The 15,358-nt window shown below is 61.6% G+C and overlaps 3 protein-coding genes across 3 annotated transcripts in view; 2 read left to right on the forward strand and 1 right to left on the reverse strand.

The window, feature by feature from the left end:
• Positions 1-2,802: 2,802 nt before the first annotated feature.
• On the forward strand, positions 2,803-9,056 carry SLC7A3 (solute carrier family 7 member 3). The gene is made up of 11 exons (XM_019536361.1): positions 2,803-3,514; positions 3,704-3,865; positions 3,953-4,133; positions 4,470-4,582; positions 4,917-5,139; positions 6,130-6,269; positions 6,367-6,469; positions 7,041-7,246; positions 7,568-7,734; positions 7,943-8,051; positions 8,417-9,056. Exons 1-11 carry the CDS (start codon positions 3,145-3,147, stop codon positions 8,536-8,538), a joined length of 1,896 nt encoding a protein of 631 aa, XP_019391906.1. The 5' UTR covers positions 2,803-3,144; the 3' UTR covers positions 8,539-9,056.
• Positions 9,057-11,827: 2,771 nt separating this feature from the next.
• NCBP2 (nuclear cap binding protein subunit 2) lies at positions 11,828-14,560 on the reverse strand. The gene is made up of 4 exons (XM_019536362.1): positions 14,427-14,560; positions 14,135-14,316; positions 13,271-13,409; positions 11,828-12,593 (listed from the first exon to the last, which is right to left on the reverse strand). The coding sequence occupies exons 1-4, from the start codon at positions 14,511-14,513 to the stop codon at positions 12,495-12,497; spliced, it is 507 nt and encodes a 168-aa protein (XP_019391907.1). The 5' UTR covers positions 14,514-14,560; the 3' UTR covers positions 11,828-12,494.
• A 262-nt stretch (positions 14,561-14,822) lies between these two features.
• The window catches only part of TEX11 (testis expressed 11), a 68,166-nt gene continuing 67,630 nt past the window's right edge, over positions 14,823-15,358 (forward strand). The window contains exon 1 of the mRNA XM_019536160.1: positions 14,823-14,936. Coding sequence (XP_019391705.1) covers positions 14,903-14,936 — 34 coding nt within the window. The 5' untranslated portion in view covers positions 14,823-14,902. The remainder of the gene's footprint in view (positions 14,937-15,358) is intronic.

Below are 15,358 nucleotides of genomic sequence, written 5' to 3' on the forward strand. Positions count from 1 at the left end.
CGGAGGCCGGCCAGCAGCCGCGGCGGGCTGCCGGGGGCACCGCGGTCCCTGCGCGCGCGGGCAGGAGCCGTGACGGTGCTGCCGCGCCTGGCGGCGGGGGGCTTGTCCCGTGCTCCCGCCCTCGGGCTGTCGCCGGAGGAGAGGGGCAAACCCACCGGACCTTCTCCCCGGGCCCCGGGAGCCGTTTACTGGCTCTTAATAGAAAGTGTCGGTCTGAGGGAGCAGCCGCGCTTCCTGCGAAGAGCGGGTCTGCTCGATTCATTGCCCAGGGAGCAGCCGCTCTCGCCTGCACCCCCGCTGCCCTGGCCCGGGGGCAGGACGGATGCCAGGGACCCCGGTGTTCTCCGCGGGTTTCTGCACAAGCTTCTCCCGAGCGGGCGGCAGGGCCGGCGCTGGGGTCGGGGGGAGCTAATGGCCGGACAGTCCGGTCCGGTCCGGTCCCGTCTGGCCCGGGCAGATGCTGCCAGCTTTGGGGGGCGACCTGGAGACTTCTCTGCCCAGACCTGTGCCGGGTTGTCGAAGGCCCCTGTGTGCTGCGTCAGGCGTAGGCTTTGTGTAAAGCTTCCTATTCCGGCACACTAAGACCTCCTGAGCCTCTTACACTGCTGCAACGTTTCCTGGCCCGGCTCTTGCTGGCAGCCCGGGGCCGGGGAGGGGCTTTCTGGCTGCTTTTGCTACGTGGCACTGGATGTGGGTTCTGCCTGTGTGCTCCAGGAGGGGGGCTGCCGGCACGCGGCCCACCTGATCGCAGGGGGCAGCGGATTTCGGCAGGGCGGAGGGGAGGATGGCTTTGTTCCTGTCCTCAGTGGCCTGCTCCAGAGACAGGGGGCTCCAGGCCTGCAAGCCACCAGCCACAAGCCAGCAGTTTGCACAGCAAAACGCCAGCTGAGCTGTTGCTGTAGTGTCTAGACAGGACTTCTTCCGCGTGGGTGGAAGCTACTGAGCAGGGCGTGCTTGGGACTGTCTGAATGGCATGTCTCTTCGCAGCGGAGGGCAAAACTTGCCCAGAATGTGCCTCCTTGCTCCCCGTGGCACTGCCAAGAGAGCTCCCCTCGGGCACGCTCCAGGGGTGCCCCTCGGCACGCAGCATCAGCCCTTCCCGGGCTAGGGTTGGATTCCCTGCTACACGGGCCATGCAGTGCCCAGAGCCGTTCCCTGGCATGCCGGCTGTAGTGGGGCTGGGTTAGCTTAGCTCTGCCAGACACAAATCAGTCCTCGAAGCTTTAACCAGCTCCTTTATACCCTGGTCCCAGCAATGCACCTCCAGGCTGTAACGCCTGGCTTCTGCTGCTCCACAGGGCTCGGCCAGTAGTGCAAAATGGACGCACCTTTACCCAGGGCCCAGCAGCAAACATCAAGCCTGGGGTGAATCTGTAGTGCTGGGGGTCGCTGCTGGGATTCGTCCTGGGCACTGGCTTCGCTGGTGGCTTGGCAGCTGAGAGCGACCTAGCTGAGGGTCCCAGCTGTACTGCCTGTCGGCATCCCCTTGTGTGGAGGCAAGGGTATGAGCCTAGTTGGCATCTGGCTGGCCCCATATTGTACCAGAACAACTCTTGCACATCTGGAGTACCCTGGAGAGGCAGCAAATGATTGGGCTTTTTTGCGTGCCCCAGACAACGCAGTGGACGTGCCTGTGACGGGGGAGCTGGAGGCACTTGCGTCCACTTCTCCAGACGGCAGGTGTGGAGCCGAGGACGTGCAGCGGGGTAGGGTTGGGTGGGGGAGCTAGCGCTGGTTCACGGCAGGCTTTGCAGCGGCTGGGCTGGGCTGGGAGCGGCAGTGAGCTCATGGCAGCGTCTGTCTCCAGCTCTCGATCCAGCTGGACTGGCGAGCTGCGGTGACATGGCTGGGGGAAAGCAGCCTCTCGGGGTGGTAGTTCGGCGTGTCCTGCCATTGCTAAGCGGGTGGAGTTGTTTGGAAACCTGCTCTCCATAAAACATCTGCTCAGTGCCGTGTGGGAAAGCTTTGAATCCCTGTGGGAGGTGGTTTGAGAGCTGCGGGGAGGCGTTGGTGTTTGGGGGAGGGGTGTGCATGTCCAGGGACAGGCTTGCAGTCTGCTTGGAGGCATCGCTCAGGCCGTCTGGCTTGTCAGTGCTAGGTCCCTACCACGCCCTGTGGTAGGGGAACTGGGGTACAAAACTGGCAGCTGGAGCCAGGCACCTCCGCCCGGCCGTGTGGAGTCCCGAAGCGCCGCGTGTCTTCCTGCCCCTGGAGCAAGAGGAGAAAAGGCAGAGACTGTTCAGAGCGTGCAGGAAAGGGACTGAACTCTGCTGTCGGCTTTCTCCAGCCATGGGTCTCCTGCCCACTGCATGCCCCGCTTGCTCCGCACGGAGACCGCCCGGATGCTGGCGGTGGGTGCCGATCCGGCCAGGGGGTCAGCTGCGTGCAAGGCCTGGCAAGCGAGCTCTGGGCACTTGGGGCTGCCGTGCAGGCCGGGAGCTGCCCAGGCCCGATGTGTGAGCAGGCAGGCAACGTGGCGCCGTGTCCCCATGCCTGTAGCACGTGTTCACATGCTGCACTTGTGTGCGCGGTGTCTTGGGAATGGGATGCAGGCGCCGATGCAGGTCCGGGCGCCTCTGCTACCTGGTGACTCACCCACGCCAATTATCTGTCCGACCTGGCAGAACACCCTGGGATGTTCTTGCCCCAAAGCGCCGTAAGAGTCGGCACAGAGTTGAGTCCGGGCCAAGTTGCACCTGGCTGCGTAGGACGTGTCGGATGGCGAGCAGGTCCCAGCACCTCCCTGCAGCCCCGAGCGGGGTGGGGTGCGGAGACCCGGGTTGCCATAGCAAACAGCGCTGGGCTCGTCTTCCCAGGAATCGCACATCACAGACTGCTTGGGGCTCTTCCCCCGCGCTGTGCAGGGAATGCCGGTGGTGGGTGGAGAGCTGGAAAGTGGACTGCTCTGCTCTGCCCTGCCCTGGCAGCCAGGTAGCTCTCAGCTCAGTGGGCTCTCACAGAGCCTGGGACTTTCCTTGCTGGGCAGTAGCTGTCCCGGGCCCCCGGGTGCTCTTCGCTCCCTTGCCTTGCCTGGCTCGCGAGCTCCCTGCGGTCTCTAGGTGGACCCAGGCTGTCCTGACAAGGCTGCGTTTGCCTGTCTTCCAGGTGCTGCGAGTAGTCTGACGCCTCCTGCCAGTGGAGAAGATGTTTCAGACAAAAATGGCCAGTTTCGGGAAGAAGCTGATCCGCCGCCGCGCCCTGGATCTCAGCTCCGAGGAGACGCGGTTTGCCCGCTGCCTCTCCACCCTGGACCTGATCGCCCTGGGCGTAGGCAGCACGCTGGGTGCCGGGGTGTACGTGCTGGCCGGGGAAGTGGCCAAGGAGAAGGCCGGCCCCTCCATCGTCCTCTGCTTCCTCGTCGCGGCACTGTCGTCTGTGCTGGCCGGGCTCTGCTATGCGGAGTTCGGGGCCCGGGTGCCGAAGACAGGCTCTGCCTATCTCTACAGCTTCGTCACTGTGGGGGAGATCTGGGCCTTCACGACCGGCTGGAACCTCATTCTCTCCTACGTCATCGGTGCGTGCGCTGCAGCCCAGCTCTGGGCTGCACCACGGGGGTGGCGTGGGGCTGTGCGGGGCAAGGGCTGCGGGTGGCACTTGCAGTCTCCAGGTCCGGGGGTAGCGCAGTGCGAGGGAGCTGCGGGACCTGCCCCGGGGGGAGGGGGCAGACTTCCTGACTGACGGCGACTTCCCTCTCGGTCCCCAGGAACGGCCAGCGTAGCCCGAGCGTGGAGCTCTGCTTTCGACAACATCATCGGCAACCACATCTCCATCTTTTTCAAGAACCGCACCTCCATGGGCAGTGTGGGGGGCGTCTTCTCGGAGCACCCAGACTTCTTTGCCTTGATCCTGGTCTTCCTGCTCACGGGTGAGTGCCGGAGCTGGCGGGCGCCTGGGCGAGGGGGTAGGGGCAGCCTTGTCTCTCTGGTGCCAGCTCTGTGTCTCGCTTCCTCAGGCCTGCTGGCGTTTGGGGTGAGCGAGTCGGCTCTGGTGAATAAAATTTTCACTGCCGTGAACCTGGTGGTCCTGAGCTTCGTCATCATCTCCGGCTTCGTGAAGGGGGACGTCAAGAACTGGCAACTCTCCGAGAAGAACTATCTTAATGACAGTGTCAAAGCCAGCAATGAGGATGCCAGGTGAGGAGCGCTCTGCCCGTGCCCCGTCCTACAGGGACTGCCTGCCCGGCCTCGCCACAGCTGGCCTCGACCAGGGTACGGGGCCGGCTTTGCTCGGAGCTGCCCATCTCACACCCGGGTCTTGAGCCCTGGGGCTGGGGCAGCGTGGCCTGTCTGCTCTGGACAGCAGCGCTGCCTGGCGCCTGCCCGCTGCCAGCAACGTGGCTGCATGCAGATGCTGGCACTAGCCAAATACTCTCGATGGTGGCATGGGTGCAGGTGGGCCTTGGGCTGGTCCTACCCCTGCGGACGGACAGGGTTGATGCTGCGGCACTGACCAGGCTGTTTCCCTTTCAGCATTGGCCCCCCGGGCTTGGGGGGGTTCATGCCCTTTGGGTTCCAAGGGATCCTCGCTGGAGCCGCCACGTGCTTCTACGCCTTCGTGGGCTTTGACTGCATCGCCACGACAGGTAAAGCAGCGTCGCGGAGGCTCTGCCGGGAGCCTGGGTGAGGGGTCTTCCCTGCACTGCCCACAGTCCACGAAGCACCAAACATGGGGAGCTCCCCAGGGGGTGACATCCTCCACCCAGGAGTGGCCTCTGCCTGCTTGGTGTCCCGCCACTTGGTAGGAGCTGGAGTCCGCTTTCCCACCCAGATGGCGTCTAAATGACAATGCCACTGCCAAGCTCCAGAGGAACCTGCTCACCTGGAGCTCCTGGCCCTGGTTTTGGGCCCTGCCACCCGGCCCTGGGGGTGCGAGGCAGGGCCAGGCTGGGCTGACACTTCCCCCGCTCCCCTCCGCAGGCGAGGAGGCCAAGAACCCGCAGCGGTCCATCCCCATCGGGATCATCGTGTCCCTGCTGATCTGCTTTGTGGCCTACTTCGGGGTCTCTGCTGCTCTGACCCTCATGGTGCCCTACTACCTCCTCAACAAGGAAAGTCCCCTGCCGGAAGCCTTCAAAGCCGTGGGCTGGGAGCCGGCCCGCTACGTTGTCGCCGTCGGGTCCCTCTGTGCACTCTCCACCAGGTGAGGCCGGGGCTTGGCCACTAGAGCCCTGCTGGGCGGGGGGGTGCATGGGGCTGCTTGTGCCAGGCCAGTGCGGATCCATGGGAGGGCTAGCTGGCTAGGGAGAAGCTTCCTCCCGTGGTCCAAAAGCAATTGCACCCGACTCGGTTAGACCAACGGTGGCCCTAAAAGCAGTACCTGCGGCCCCCACGACTCTTGCTGTGGCCCTAGCGGGGGAGAGCAGGCAGCCAGCCACGTGGGGAGCGGCACGTGCAGTGTGCATGCCTCCCCGCTGGAGCGCTAGCCCCCAAGGTCACGCCTTCGTGTGACGCGGTGCTGGGCCCCAGGCCCGTGCCAGTGCTATCGGGCGCTGGGTGTGCTTGTCAGCCCTGTGGTCCAGGAGGAACTGCCCACTCCTCCCATCCCTGGCTGGCCCCTCGTTCGAGATGGACCCACGGCCAGAGCTCCTATGTTCCTGCCAGCACCACGGCAGGGCCTGGGCACCCACAGCCGGCCCAGCGGCTCAAAGCTCATGTTTGGTGGGAGCCTCTTGTTACCACGTGCATTGTGGGCAGGAGTCAGATCTGACTCCACAGAGGGTCAGCTGGCACATGCAGGCCTGGCCTGGACGTGCCCTGGCTCCCAGAGCTCCCTGGAGGGGAGAGAGACCTTGCAACGGGGCAGCAGCGGCCTCCTCTCTAGCAAGGAAGCTTTTTCACCCAGCATAGCATTCAAGGGTGGACTCGTGGCCACCAGGTACAGCAGGAGCTGAGAGTTCAGCCAGGTTCACCAAGGGGTTGGACACGTCCTTGGAGGTTAAGGACATCAGGAGCTACTGAGTGCTCGTGGCAGGTCCAGGGTGCTTCCCCATGGAAATTGTGGTGTTGATGCCCCTGGGGATAGAGGATCGGCCAATCTTTTACATCGCAGCCTCGGAGGCTGCAGGCAGGTCAGCGACAGGTTGGTGCAGGGCTGGCGACTGACAGAGGCAACCCCCTCTCCTTCCCGCAGCCTGCTGGGCTCCATGTTCCCCATGCCACGGGTGATCTATGCCATGGCCGAGGACAGGCTGCTGTTCCGGTTCCTCTCCAAGGTGCACCCACGGACAAAAACACCCCTGATGGCCACTGTCGTGTCGGGGATCGTTGCTGGTAAGCGGCTCTGTCTCCTCCCAGCCCCTGCCTGCACCTCACCCCCCTTTTGAGGGTGAGACTGGTTGTGGGCTTACACCATGTCCTGTGTGTGCAGCTCTGATGGCCTTCCTGTTTGAGCTGAAGGACCTGGTGGACCTCATGTCAATCGGCACGCTGCTGGCCTACTCCCTGGTTGCCGTGTGTGTGCTCATCCTCAGGTAGGTGCCTGCCTACAGTGCTCCCCTTCTGCGCGTGGTGCGTGGCCCTGCGCTCCAGCCTCGTGGCCTGGGTATGTGGAAGCCATGTGCCTAGAAATGAATGGCCCTGAGGGTCCTGGGGGGGTAGGGCCGGGTGTAGGGGCTCCCATCAGACGGAGGACGATGCTGGGGTGGATTATAACAGCTGGGGTTGGCCCTGCCGCAAGGTAGGAGTGGGCTCACCATCCCCAGTGATGTTGCAGCTGAGGTTTGGGTGCCCCCAGCTGTCACTCGGAGAGGAGGGCTGGGGGCTGTGTGCTGGTATCGTGGGTGAGGCTGGATAGATTCGGACTAGTAACATCCCCCTCGCATGAATTCCCCCTGCACCCGTGAGAGCGGTGCTGGGGCAGGCAGCCCGAGAACAACAGGCTGGGGCTACCCTGTGTTGGGGTGGGCTGCAGCGTGAACTGTGGGGCTCTTGGGTGGGCAGTGCCAGGTGGGTGTGGGCACATGGGGGCCCACTGGGGAACCAAGTCTGTGCTGTGGGGTCTGCCCCAAGACACAGCCACCCACTGGTGTGCGTCCTGTCCAGGTACCAGCCGAACCAGCTGAGCTCCTCAAAGAGCCTGGAGATGGTGGAGCTGCACAGGCAGGAGGAGGAGAAGGTGATGATGGACCCGGACATGAGCTCTACTGACCTGAGCGAGGAGTGCAGCCTGCGCAGCCTCATCAGCCCCCACTGCAGGACACCCACCAAACTGTCTGGGCAGATCGTCTACATCAGCACGTCGGTCATTGGTGAGGACGCCGGGAGCTGCATCCAGCAGCACCCGGGAGGGGGAATGGGAAATGGGAGGGGGCCCAGCCTGGCTCTGGGAGGAAGGGGCTCTGTCTCGGTGTGAGAAGGGAGCTGGCATGCAGGTGGCCGCGGCTCCCCGGGCTCTGCAGCCGGCCTGTTCTGAGGGGGTCCGGCTGCCATCAGGGGCTGCACACGGGCACGTGGCCCCGTGAAATCCAGCAGGGAAGATCATGGGCCTGCCCACTGCTGTGGCTCTGTCCACGGGCTGCAGGAGCAGGCAGTGACCGACAGCTCAACAACTTCTGCCGTGTCTCTTGCAGCTGTGCTGATCACCATCCTCTGCGTGGTCCTGGCCCAGACCATGGACTTGCTACTGAGCGGCAGTGTGATCTGGATCACAGTCTGCGTCGTCCTTGTCGCCATCATTCTGGTCCCCACCATCATCATCTGGAGGCAGCCAGAGAGCAACGCCCGGCTCACCTTCAAAGTAAGCGCAGGAGCTGGGTCTGCCTGGGAGCTGCAGGTGCTGCAGCAAGAACAGCTGGGGCTGTGCCATGTTCTGTTGGTGGCTGGGTCCCGGGGCCTCTCCTGGAGTTGTCCTCCCGGATGGCTGTGCTGGGGCTCCCTCTGCCTTGTAGCACGGCAAGGGCAGGTGTCCAGCCCCCACCCCCACTGACCTGGCCTCTTCCCCCCAGGTGCCTGGCCTGCCGCTCCTCCCGCTCTTCAGCATCTTCATCAACGTGTATCTCATGATGCAGCTGAGCCCTGGGACCTGGGCCCGCTTCGGTGTCTGGATGCTCATAGGTGAGGCCTGGGCAGCTGATGCTAGTCTTGACATTGTGCCCCAGCACAGAGGAGCTGCTGGGGCTGTGCTTTGCTCAGGTGCCTGGAGGGGCCCTGCTTCTGGAGAGCCTGGTGGGGGCAGAGATCTGGGTCCCCAGGGGTGAGGCTGGGCATCCCTGGCTGGGTCCTCTGTGCTTCACCAGCCCCTCCTGAGCCCCAGGCTGGGAGCTCATGGACTGCTCTTGTATGTGCCCGTGCCATGGATGGCAGATTCCTGCGGGCAGGAGTTGTGCTTGGGGGTAGGAAGTGAGCACTGGGCGCATGGGCTGCAGCTGCCATCGCGATCCCTGCGGGCTGCTGTTCAGGGCCGCCGTTCTCTCTTGCAGGCTTTGCCATCTATTTCGGCTATGGCATTCGGAACAGCGTCGAGGCGCACAGGATACACCAGGCCTCTTCCCATGGTACTGGCACCTCCAGCACAGAGAAGCCTCTGGATCCCACGGTCTGAACTACAGGGAGGTTCGGGGTGTCCCAGTCTTCCTCTGGACTCCATAGACCCTCGCCCTCCCCGCCTCCTCCCTACCGCGCAGGGTGCCAAGCTGGTGATGCTCCTGGACCCTGCTCGGCCTGGCCAGTCCACAGCCAGGGAAGCACAACTCTGGGACGCTCATGCTTCCCTCAAGGAAAAGGACGGCAATGGATGTGTTTCTGCTGTGGCTGAGGAGCGGGATGGGAAGGGCCAGTACCCAGGCCTGTGGCCTGTCAGCCTCCCCTGCCTGGGGTGCTGACACACCTGTCCGCCTCTTTCTGCTCAGACCCTCTGTACATAGCATAGTTAATTTATTGTCTGATGCGTGGCTAGGGGCTGCCTTGCTCGGTGTGAGTCTTGTCGTGGATCAGCTACTAGGTGCTGGACCTCCCCAACCTACCTCCGGCGCGGACAGCAGCCCTTCCGCGTCCTACATCCTTGGTAGAATCTGTGCATTTGTCAGCCTTTGTACAAATAAATTTGACTTTTTTGTTTTTGTTTTTTTTGTAAACCTCGGTTCCTACTTCTGTGCCACCTCCTCTTGGGCAGAGGCCGCTGGGGAGGGGGGAGCCGTGTGCAGGGAGCAGCATGGCAGGAAGCTCGGCCGGCGGGGTGGGAGTTGGGTTCTGGTGCAGCCTTGTTCAGGACACGGCCCCTGGGGAGAGGCAGGCGCAGGCCCCCAGGTCCACTCAAGCCCCTATTCAGTCCCTGGCCCCAGGCAGGAGGCAGGGGCAGGTGCCGGTTGGATCACATCTCCAAGGGGCCTGTGCGATGCTCGCTTCTGCCCAGGGAGGTTGCTCTGCTCACTGCCTTCCCTCTGAGATGATGGCGGAAGCATTCAGAGGCAGGAGAAAGGGAACCAGCACTGGGAGCTTGGGCCTCAGGTGTGACCTGGCCTGGGCAGTTCTCCTGCCATGGGCCCTGCTTCCTGCTGGGCTCCCCCTTTGATGCTTCTGCCCAGGTCTCCCTGGCCTACATGGGTGGGACAGTGTCCGGACAGCACATGCTCACTGGACCATGAAGCCAGGGCAGCTGCTGAGGCGCTGGGCATGAGTGAGGTGCTCGCTGGAGCCCAGGGGCTGGCCTTGTGGCCCTGTGGTAAGGGACAGGCTCTAGGACTAGCCCTAATGGAGCCATGCTAGCCCTACCCGTGCCAATATGTGGCAGGGAAGAGGCTCCACTTTGCTGCCCATGTTGTGCCCATTAGGCTGCTGCGCTGTTGTGCTTTGTCCCTCCCTGGCAAGTGCCTCGGGGAGCAGGGCCTGTAGGTGCCAGGGATCCAGCCCAGGAGACGCTGGCCAGAGGGCAGCAGCAAACAGCAGGCTGTACCTCCTCTCCTCTTGGCCATGGGAACATGACCTTGGGGCCCAGCCATCTCTGCAGCCTGCGGCGCTCAGCCAGCTTTGCCATGTGAGCACTTTGCTGGCTGAGGCAATGCCAGGACTCTGCTCCCCTGGGGTCTGGATGGAGACTTTGCCCCTGGCTGAAGGTAGCAGGCACCAGGCATCTTCGAACAGTGCCTGGCCCTCAGCCTTGGAGAAGGGACCCCGTGTTGCTCCGTGCACCCCATCCGGCCTGCATGCCCGCTGCTGAGCTGCACTGACTGTGTCCGGGGCCCGGTGCCTGCACCGCCCAGCCTTGGCAGGCCCTGCCCTGTGGGGACAAAGGGCTTCCTATGCTCCAGTGCATTATGTGGGACGAGCAGTGTCTGAATGGCAGCCCTGGAGACGGGCGACTCTGGGCACAGAATGTCCCCTGGCTGCGCCAGGCTCTGAGACGGCGCTGCCTGCACGGGCTGGGGAGGGGGAGGCAGAGCTGGGCCGCAGCCCTGCTCCCTGCTGGCGCCCCAACACCGACTGGGCCCACAGGCTCCAGCTACCAGCTCGCTGCCTGAGAGGGTCCCTAAGGCTAATGCATAGCGGAGCAAGCCACTTGGGCCCGGGTCACACAGGAGGCGAGCGTTGGTCTGCTGGCAGGGGCCTGTTCTCCCAGAGAAGCCAGGGGGCTGTCAGCCCCACTGCCCAGTCTGGACACGGCTCAGCCCCCCCAGCCCCATCCTACTGCGTGTGGAGTGTTTTCTCGGGGGCGCCTGGTTGCAGCTGCGGTTGATGTGCCCGCTGCGGGACTCTCCTTCTGGAGGGCTGGCACCCGGAACCATCTCCCAGGTTCCGCTGGCAGCGTGGAAAAAAATGACTGATCTGCGTCCAGTGCCAGAAGTGCAGAAGGGTTTATTGTCCGCAGACAGGGCCCATACGGTCCGATGAACGGTGAGACCAGCTTCATGAAGCTTGTCCTCGATGGGTAGAGACACGTTACTTTGTTCCTGCTCCCCTCAATCTCCCAAGCCCTGCTTACATGGGCACAACCCTGTTTCCCGCCGTTTGCATCCCATTGTGGAGATATTCATCTCCCCTTGGGTTTTCCCCTGCACTTTGGTTCTTAGTTGGTCTCATGAGTGAGTTCTTACTTTTTACATTTGTCCTCCAGTTTTTAGCTGCTGTTTTCGTGCTCCCTTCAGTGTCTTTTCCCTCGTTAGTGTTTATTTTGTTCCTTCCTCATTGGATCCTCCAGTGGTTGTGAGGCCTCTCTCCCATCCTGCTTTTCTCTAGCTTAGCATGACTACAGGCTAACACAACTAGAAGTACCAGCACCAGCTACCAGGCAGACAACGCAGTCGGGCCCTGCTCTGGAAGCTCATCCGAGAGATGCAGGTCCTTGCCCCGGCACTGAGCTGGCCCACACCTCTGCTTGGAGAAGAAATCTCCCACAGCACAGTGGGACAAGGTGGGAAGAGCAACATGTGTCACATAGCTCTGTCCCAGCTGATTCACTCCTTCTCTCACACTCCCTCAGCCCAGTCTATTTTTTGCTTTCACCCAGCTGCACCTTCCCAAGCACTTCCTCTGCAGTCTGCTCTGACCAGGCTGGACAGACTGACCCCCTTCCCCACAACACAACCCCACGCTTGTTCTTACTGTGCATTCCTGCCTTCCCTGCCCTGCAGCCAGCATTTGGGCCCAGACAGCCTGGTGCTGGAGGGCAGCATCCTCCACAGTCTGCATCTGTGCTCCCTGCCTGTTGCATCTGACCAGGGCACGAAGCAGGAAGAGCTGGATGGAGGCAGCAGACAGGTTCCCCATGTACAGCTTGGGTCACACTGGCAGAAAGAGCTGGATGGAGGCAGCAGACAAATGCAGGTATCCATCCCTTACCATGCAGGATGTGTGTCCCCCACCCATCACAGGTACAACAGCACCAGAGCACAGACTGCAGTGACAGGACTAAACGTTTATTTAAAAAACCCAAAAGACACTTAAACAAAAACCACACAGTAACTGGGAGACTGTGCCCCACCTAGGCAGTGCCAAGGGCATGGCAAGGACAGGGACTCTGCAGGTCTGACTGAGCCCAGGGCTAGAAGTGCAGGCACCACTTGCATTGGCCAGTACAGTCTGATTGTGCTTCTCTAACCCAAGCCAGCAACAGTGCTTTAAAACAGCAGGAGACAATGTAAACGGTAGACTTGAAACTCCTGCCCGTGCACGGGCAGGTGAGACAGCTTTGATGGCTGATGAGTTCTCAAAGCTTGAACTTTAGGGAAACAACAGTGGCTGGAAGAACAGCTTGGAGGCAGCCAGCTGTGTCAGAGAGAGCATGAGGAGTGAGTTGCTGCCAGGGTCTGGGTGCCATGCTGCACTTATCCTTAAAGAGAATCCTGCAGAGCTGGCCACACTATTCCCTTGCTGCCCTGCATCAGCGGGGAACAGCCTCTCTATCCCAAAGGGAAAGGGAATGAGCAAATGTAGACAGCCAGTCTAAGAACGATCACTTCGTCCTGGAACCTGGACCTTGCTCCCCACCCCAGTCCACAGGGAAAGGACAGGGTTATCTATGGAGGAATAGTGCCCTTCTCTGTGCTAGGACAGATGAAGCACTTAGTAGATCATAGTCTGCTGATTCGCCTTTTGCATCTGGATGATTTTGCCAAAGCCACCTCTTCCCACGTCGTAGTCTGTCCGGTACTCATCTCGCACCTGGGGGCAGAGCAAGAGGAGGCATTAACATCCTGTACCTATTTACATGTCACAACAGTTTTAGGAGCCAGCTTCCTCTCCACTTCACTCCAGCAGTTGGTGGGCTGAAAGGCAGGGTGCAAGTGCATGTCTTTCAACTAGCTTGATAACAACCCATCACAGCAGGGACAGGACAAATGTGGGGCTGTTTTGAATGTCAAAGCAATACAAAACAGCCCAAACACTGTTCAGTTTGGCTTTGCAGTCTGGCTTTATTGCTTGTCAAGGTTGAACCCTCTGAAATTTGGGAATGAATGTCATCTTCCCAGTGGCACATTTCCTCGGACAAGACTGCCCTTGCAACCGCACAACAAAAACACAGGGCTGGCAAGACCATCAGGGGGGTCCATACCTAGGGCAAGCCCCCTGCTTGAGGTAGGTTCATCTGTATCTTATTGAGAGCAGAGCAACATTCACTTTGTGCCATCAGGAGCCAGGAACGCAGCTCTTCAGCAGCAGCAACTGTCAATCACTTTCTCCAGTCCAGCATCAGGTACTAAACCAGTTTGACTGGCTTTAATTCAGTTATTGGGTCTACACTGCATTACTCTTGCTTTGTGTTGGCTCAGTCATTGTGAGCAGCACCCAACTGAGCCCCGAGGAGCCATGTGCTAGACTGAAGTTGGTCTGTTGCTTACCTGTCCTCCCGTTTTTCCTCTCCCATACTGCCGGCCTTCCTTAAACCCTGCGTCCCAGTCTGTCCGGATAATGCGGTCATCCAGACGTGTGCCATTAATAAATCTCATTGCATGTTCAGCTTCCACTCTTGTGTAATACCTGGGATAACTTATAAGGAAAATACAAGATGCTGTTCTGCTGGGTAGGGAGGTAGAGAGTAATTTTATTCAACATGGAGGAACCCTGACTTTCAACTCAAGACCCAAACATGACCGGTTCTAGTTCCCTCCCAGTGCAGCAAGAGGCTGCATTTTTGTGTCTCAGCTCTGGTGCAGTGAAAGAAACAGCAAGCGGTCCCCTGATTCAGGCAAAGACCATATCAGCAGGTCAAACCTGCCCTCAGGGTGCTAGATGTACTCGTTTCTGGGACAGTGTGTGCTGAATTTGTACACAGGACTTCAAGCTGCATCAGACCCGCTCTGAGCCGTTTGTATGAGGCTCCTAGTTTACCTCCCCGTGTGCCACGGGAACCACATGCGGCTGCTGAAGACGCCATTGCATGGCTTGGTGATTACACGCACTGCGATGCGTGCCATGCACGGGCACTACTATGACAGCCGCCTGCCAGGCCTGGGAGCAACACCACGGGTCCCTCCACTGGCCCAGTCAGTCACAGACCACACCGGCAAGGAACCCACATGGATATCGCAGCAGTCCCATCTAGCCCCAATGTACACAGAAAGGGCCAAGACACCAAAGAGGGGAAACAAGGGCCCGCCGAGTAGCCCCTAGAAGAGGGCACCGCGCAGCGGCACTGCGTGACTGTGGAGACAGCGCCTCAGCACCGTGCCCTCGAAGCCCCCCACGTGGTGACTGCAGGATACTCCACGAAGCAGAAACCGCATGGCGTCTTCTTGATCTTGTCCAGACCCATGACGATGCGCTTGACATCACCGCACTTGGAGAAGAGCTCCTGGATCTGCTCCTCCGTGGTGTAGAAGGACAGGTTCCCCACGTACAGTGTCGACGACGCCTTCAGCGATTTCTCCTGCAGGTACCGGCTCCCCTGAGGGCACAGCGGGCGTCAGCGCGGGCCGGCTACCCCCCATCCCCCTCCCATACTCTAACCCCTCGCCCACAGCCCCCAATCCAGGCCCCACGTCCCCCCGGGCGCACCCGGAAGTGCTGGTCGCGGTATTGGCTGATGTCACAGTAGGAATCACTGCTAAGGCCACCCAGCGAACTGCTCAGCAACCCCGACATGGCGCCGCCGCACGCGCCGACTCCCCCCGCCCTTCTAGCCCCGGCGCGGTGCCGCCGGAACCACCCCTCCCCCGCTCGCCCGCACGCCGACCCCATTGGGCCCAGCGTCCGCCACTCCCTGGGGAGAGGCGGGGCGGCGCCCCCATTGGAGGAAGGTCCTGCCCGCCAACCAATCGCCGCACAGGGCTCGGCTCCGCCACGCCGGAAGTGGGCGTGCGAGGCCGCGGCGGGCGTTGGGAGCTGTAGTTTTGCGCCAGGCGGGAAAGTCAGGCTACCGTCCCGGCATGCCCTGCGCGCCCAGCTGCTGAGGTGCGAGGTCCGGTGTGGCAGGCGCAAGCCCAGGAGCTGCCTCTTGCGTGGGGCAGGCCCGAGCAGCCTGGTGCTGCGGCATGGCGGGTGCCCCGTGCCTCCTTGCCCTGCAAGGTAGTGCCTCCCTGCCCTTCCCTGGCGAGGGTTTGTGGCCTGGTATGGTGGGGTGAGGGGCCCTGCTCGCTGAGGGCAGTGGGATGGGCTGGTCTGCTGCAGGCCCTTCCCACCCCACTTCTCCACCTTGCCCCTCTTCGCCAGCCAGCGCAGCGCTGCTCTGCCCTGTGCTGTGCCCGCGGCCTTGCCCGCCCTGCCTCCTGCCTCGGAGAAAAGCAAGAGCTCCCCTGAGAAACACTCCTGCACCTCCTGCGTTGTCTCTGCTCCAGTGACGCTCCTGTGCCACCGCAGCTTTGTGCTCCAGGATTGCCTCGAATTTGATATGTGACACTGGTCAGGCTGCAGTTGGAGTACCACGTCCAGTTCTGGGCGCCACACTTCAGGAGGAATGTGGACAACATGAAGAGGGTCCAGAGGAGGCC

This window comes from Crocodylus porosus, unplaced genomic scaffold, assembly GCF_001723895.1.
Source record: "Crocodylus porosus isolate Cpor-Errol unplaced genomic scaffold, CroPor_comp1, whole genome shotgun sequence".
In the NCBI taxonomy this organism is placed as follows: Eukaryota; Metazoa; Chordata; order Crocodylia; family Crocodylidae; genus Crocodylus; species Crocodylus porosus.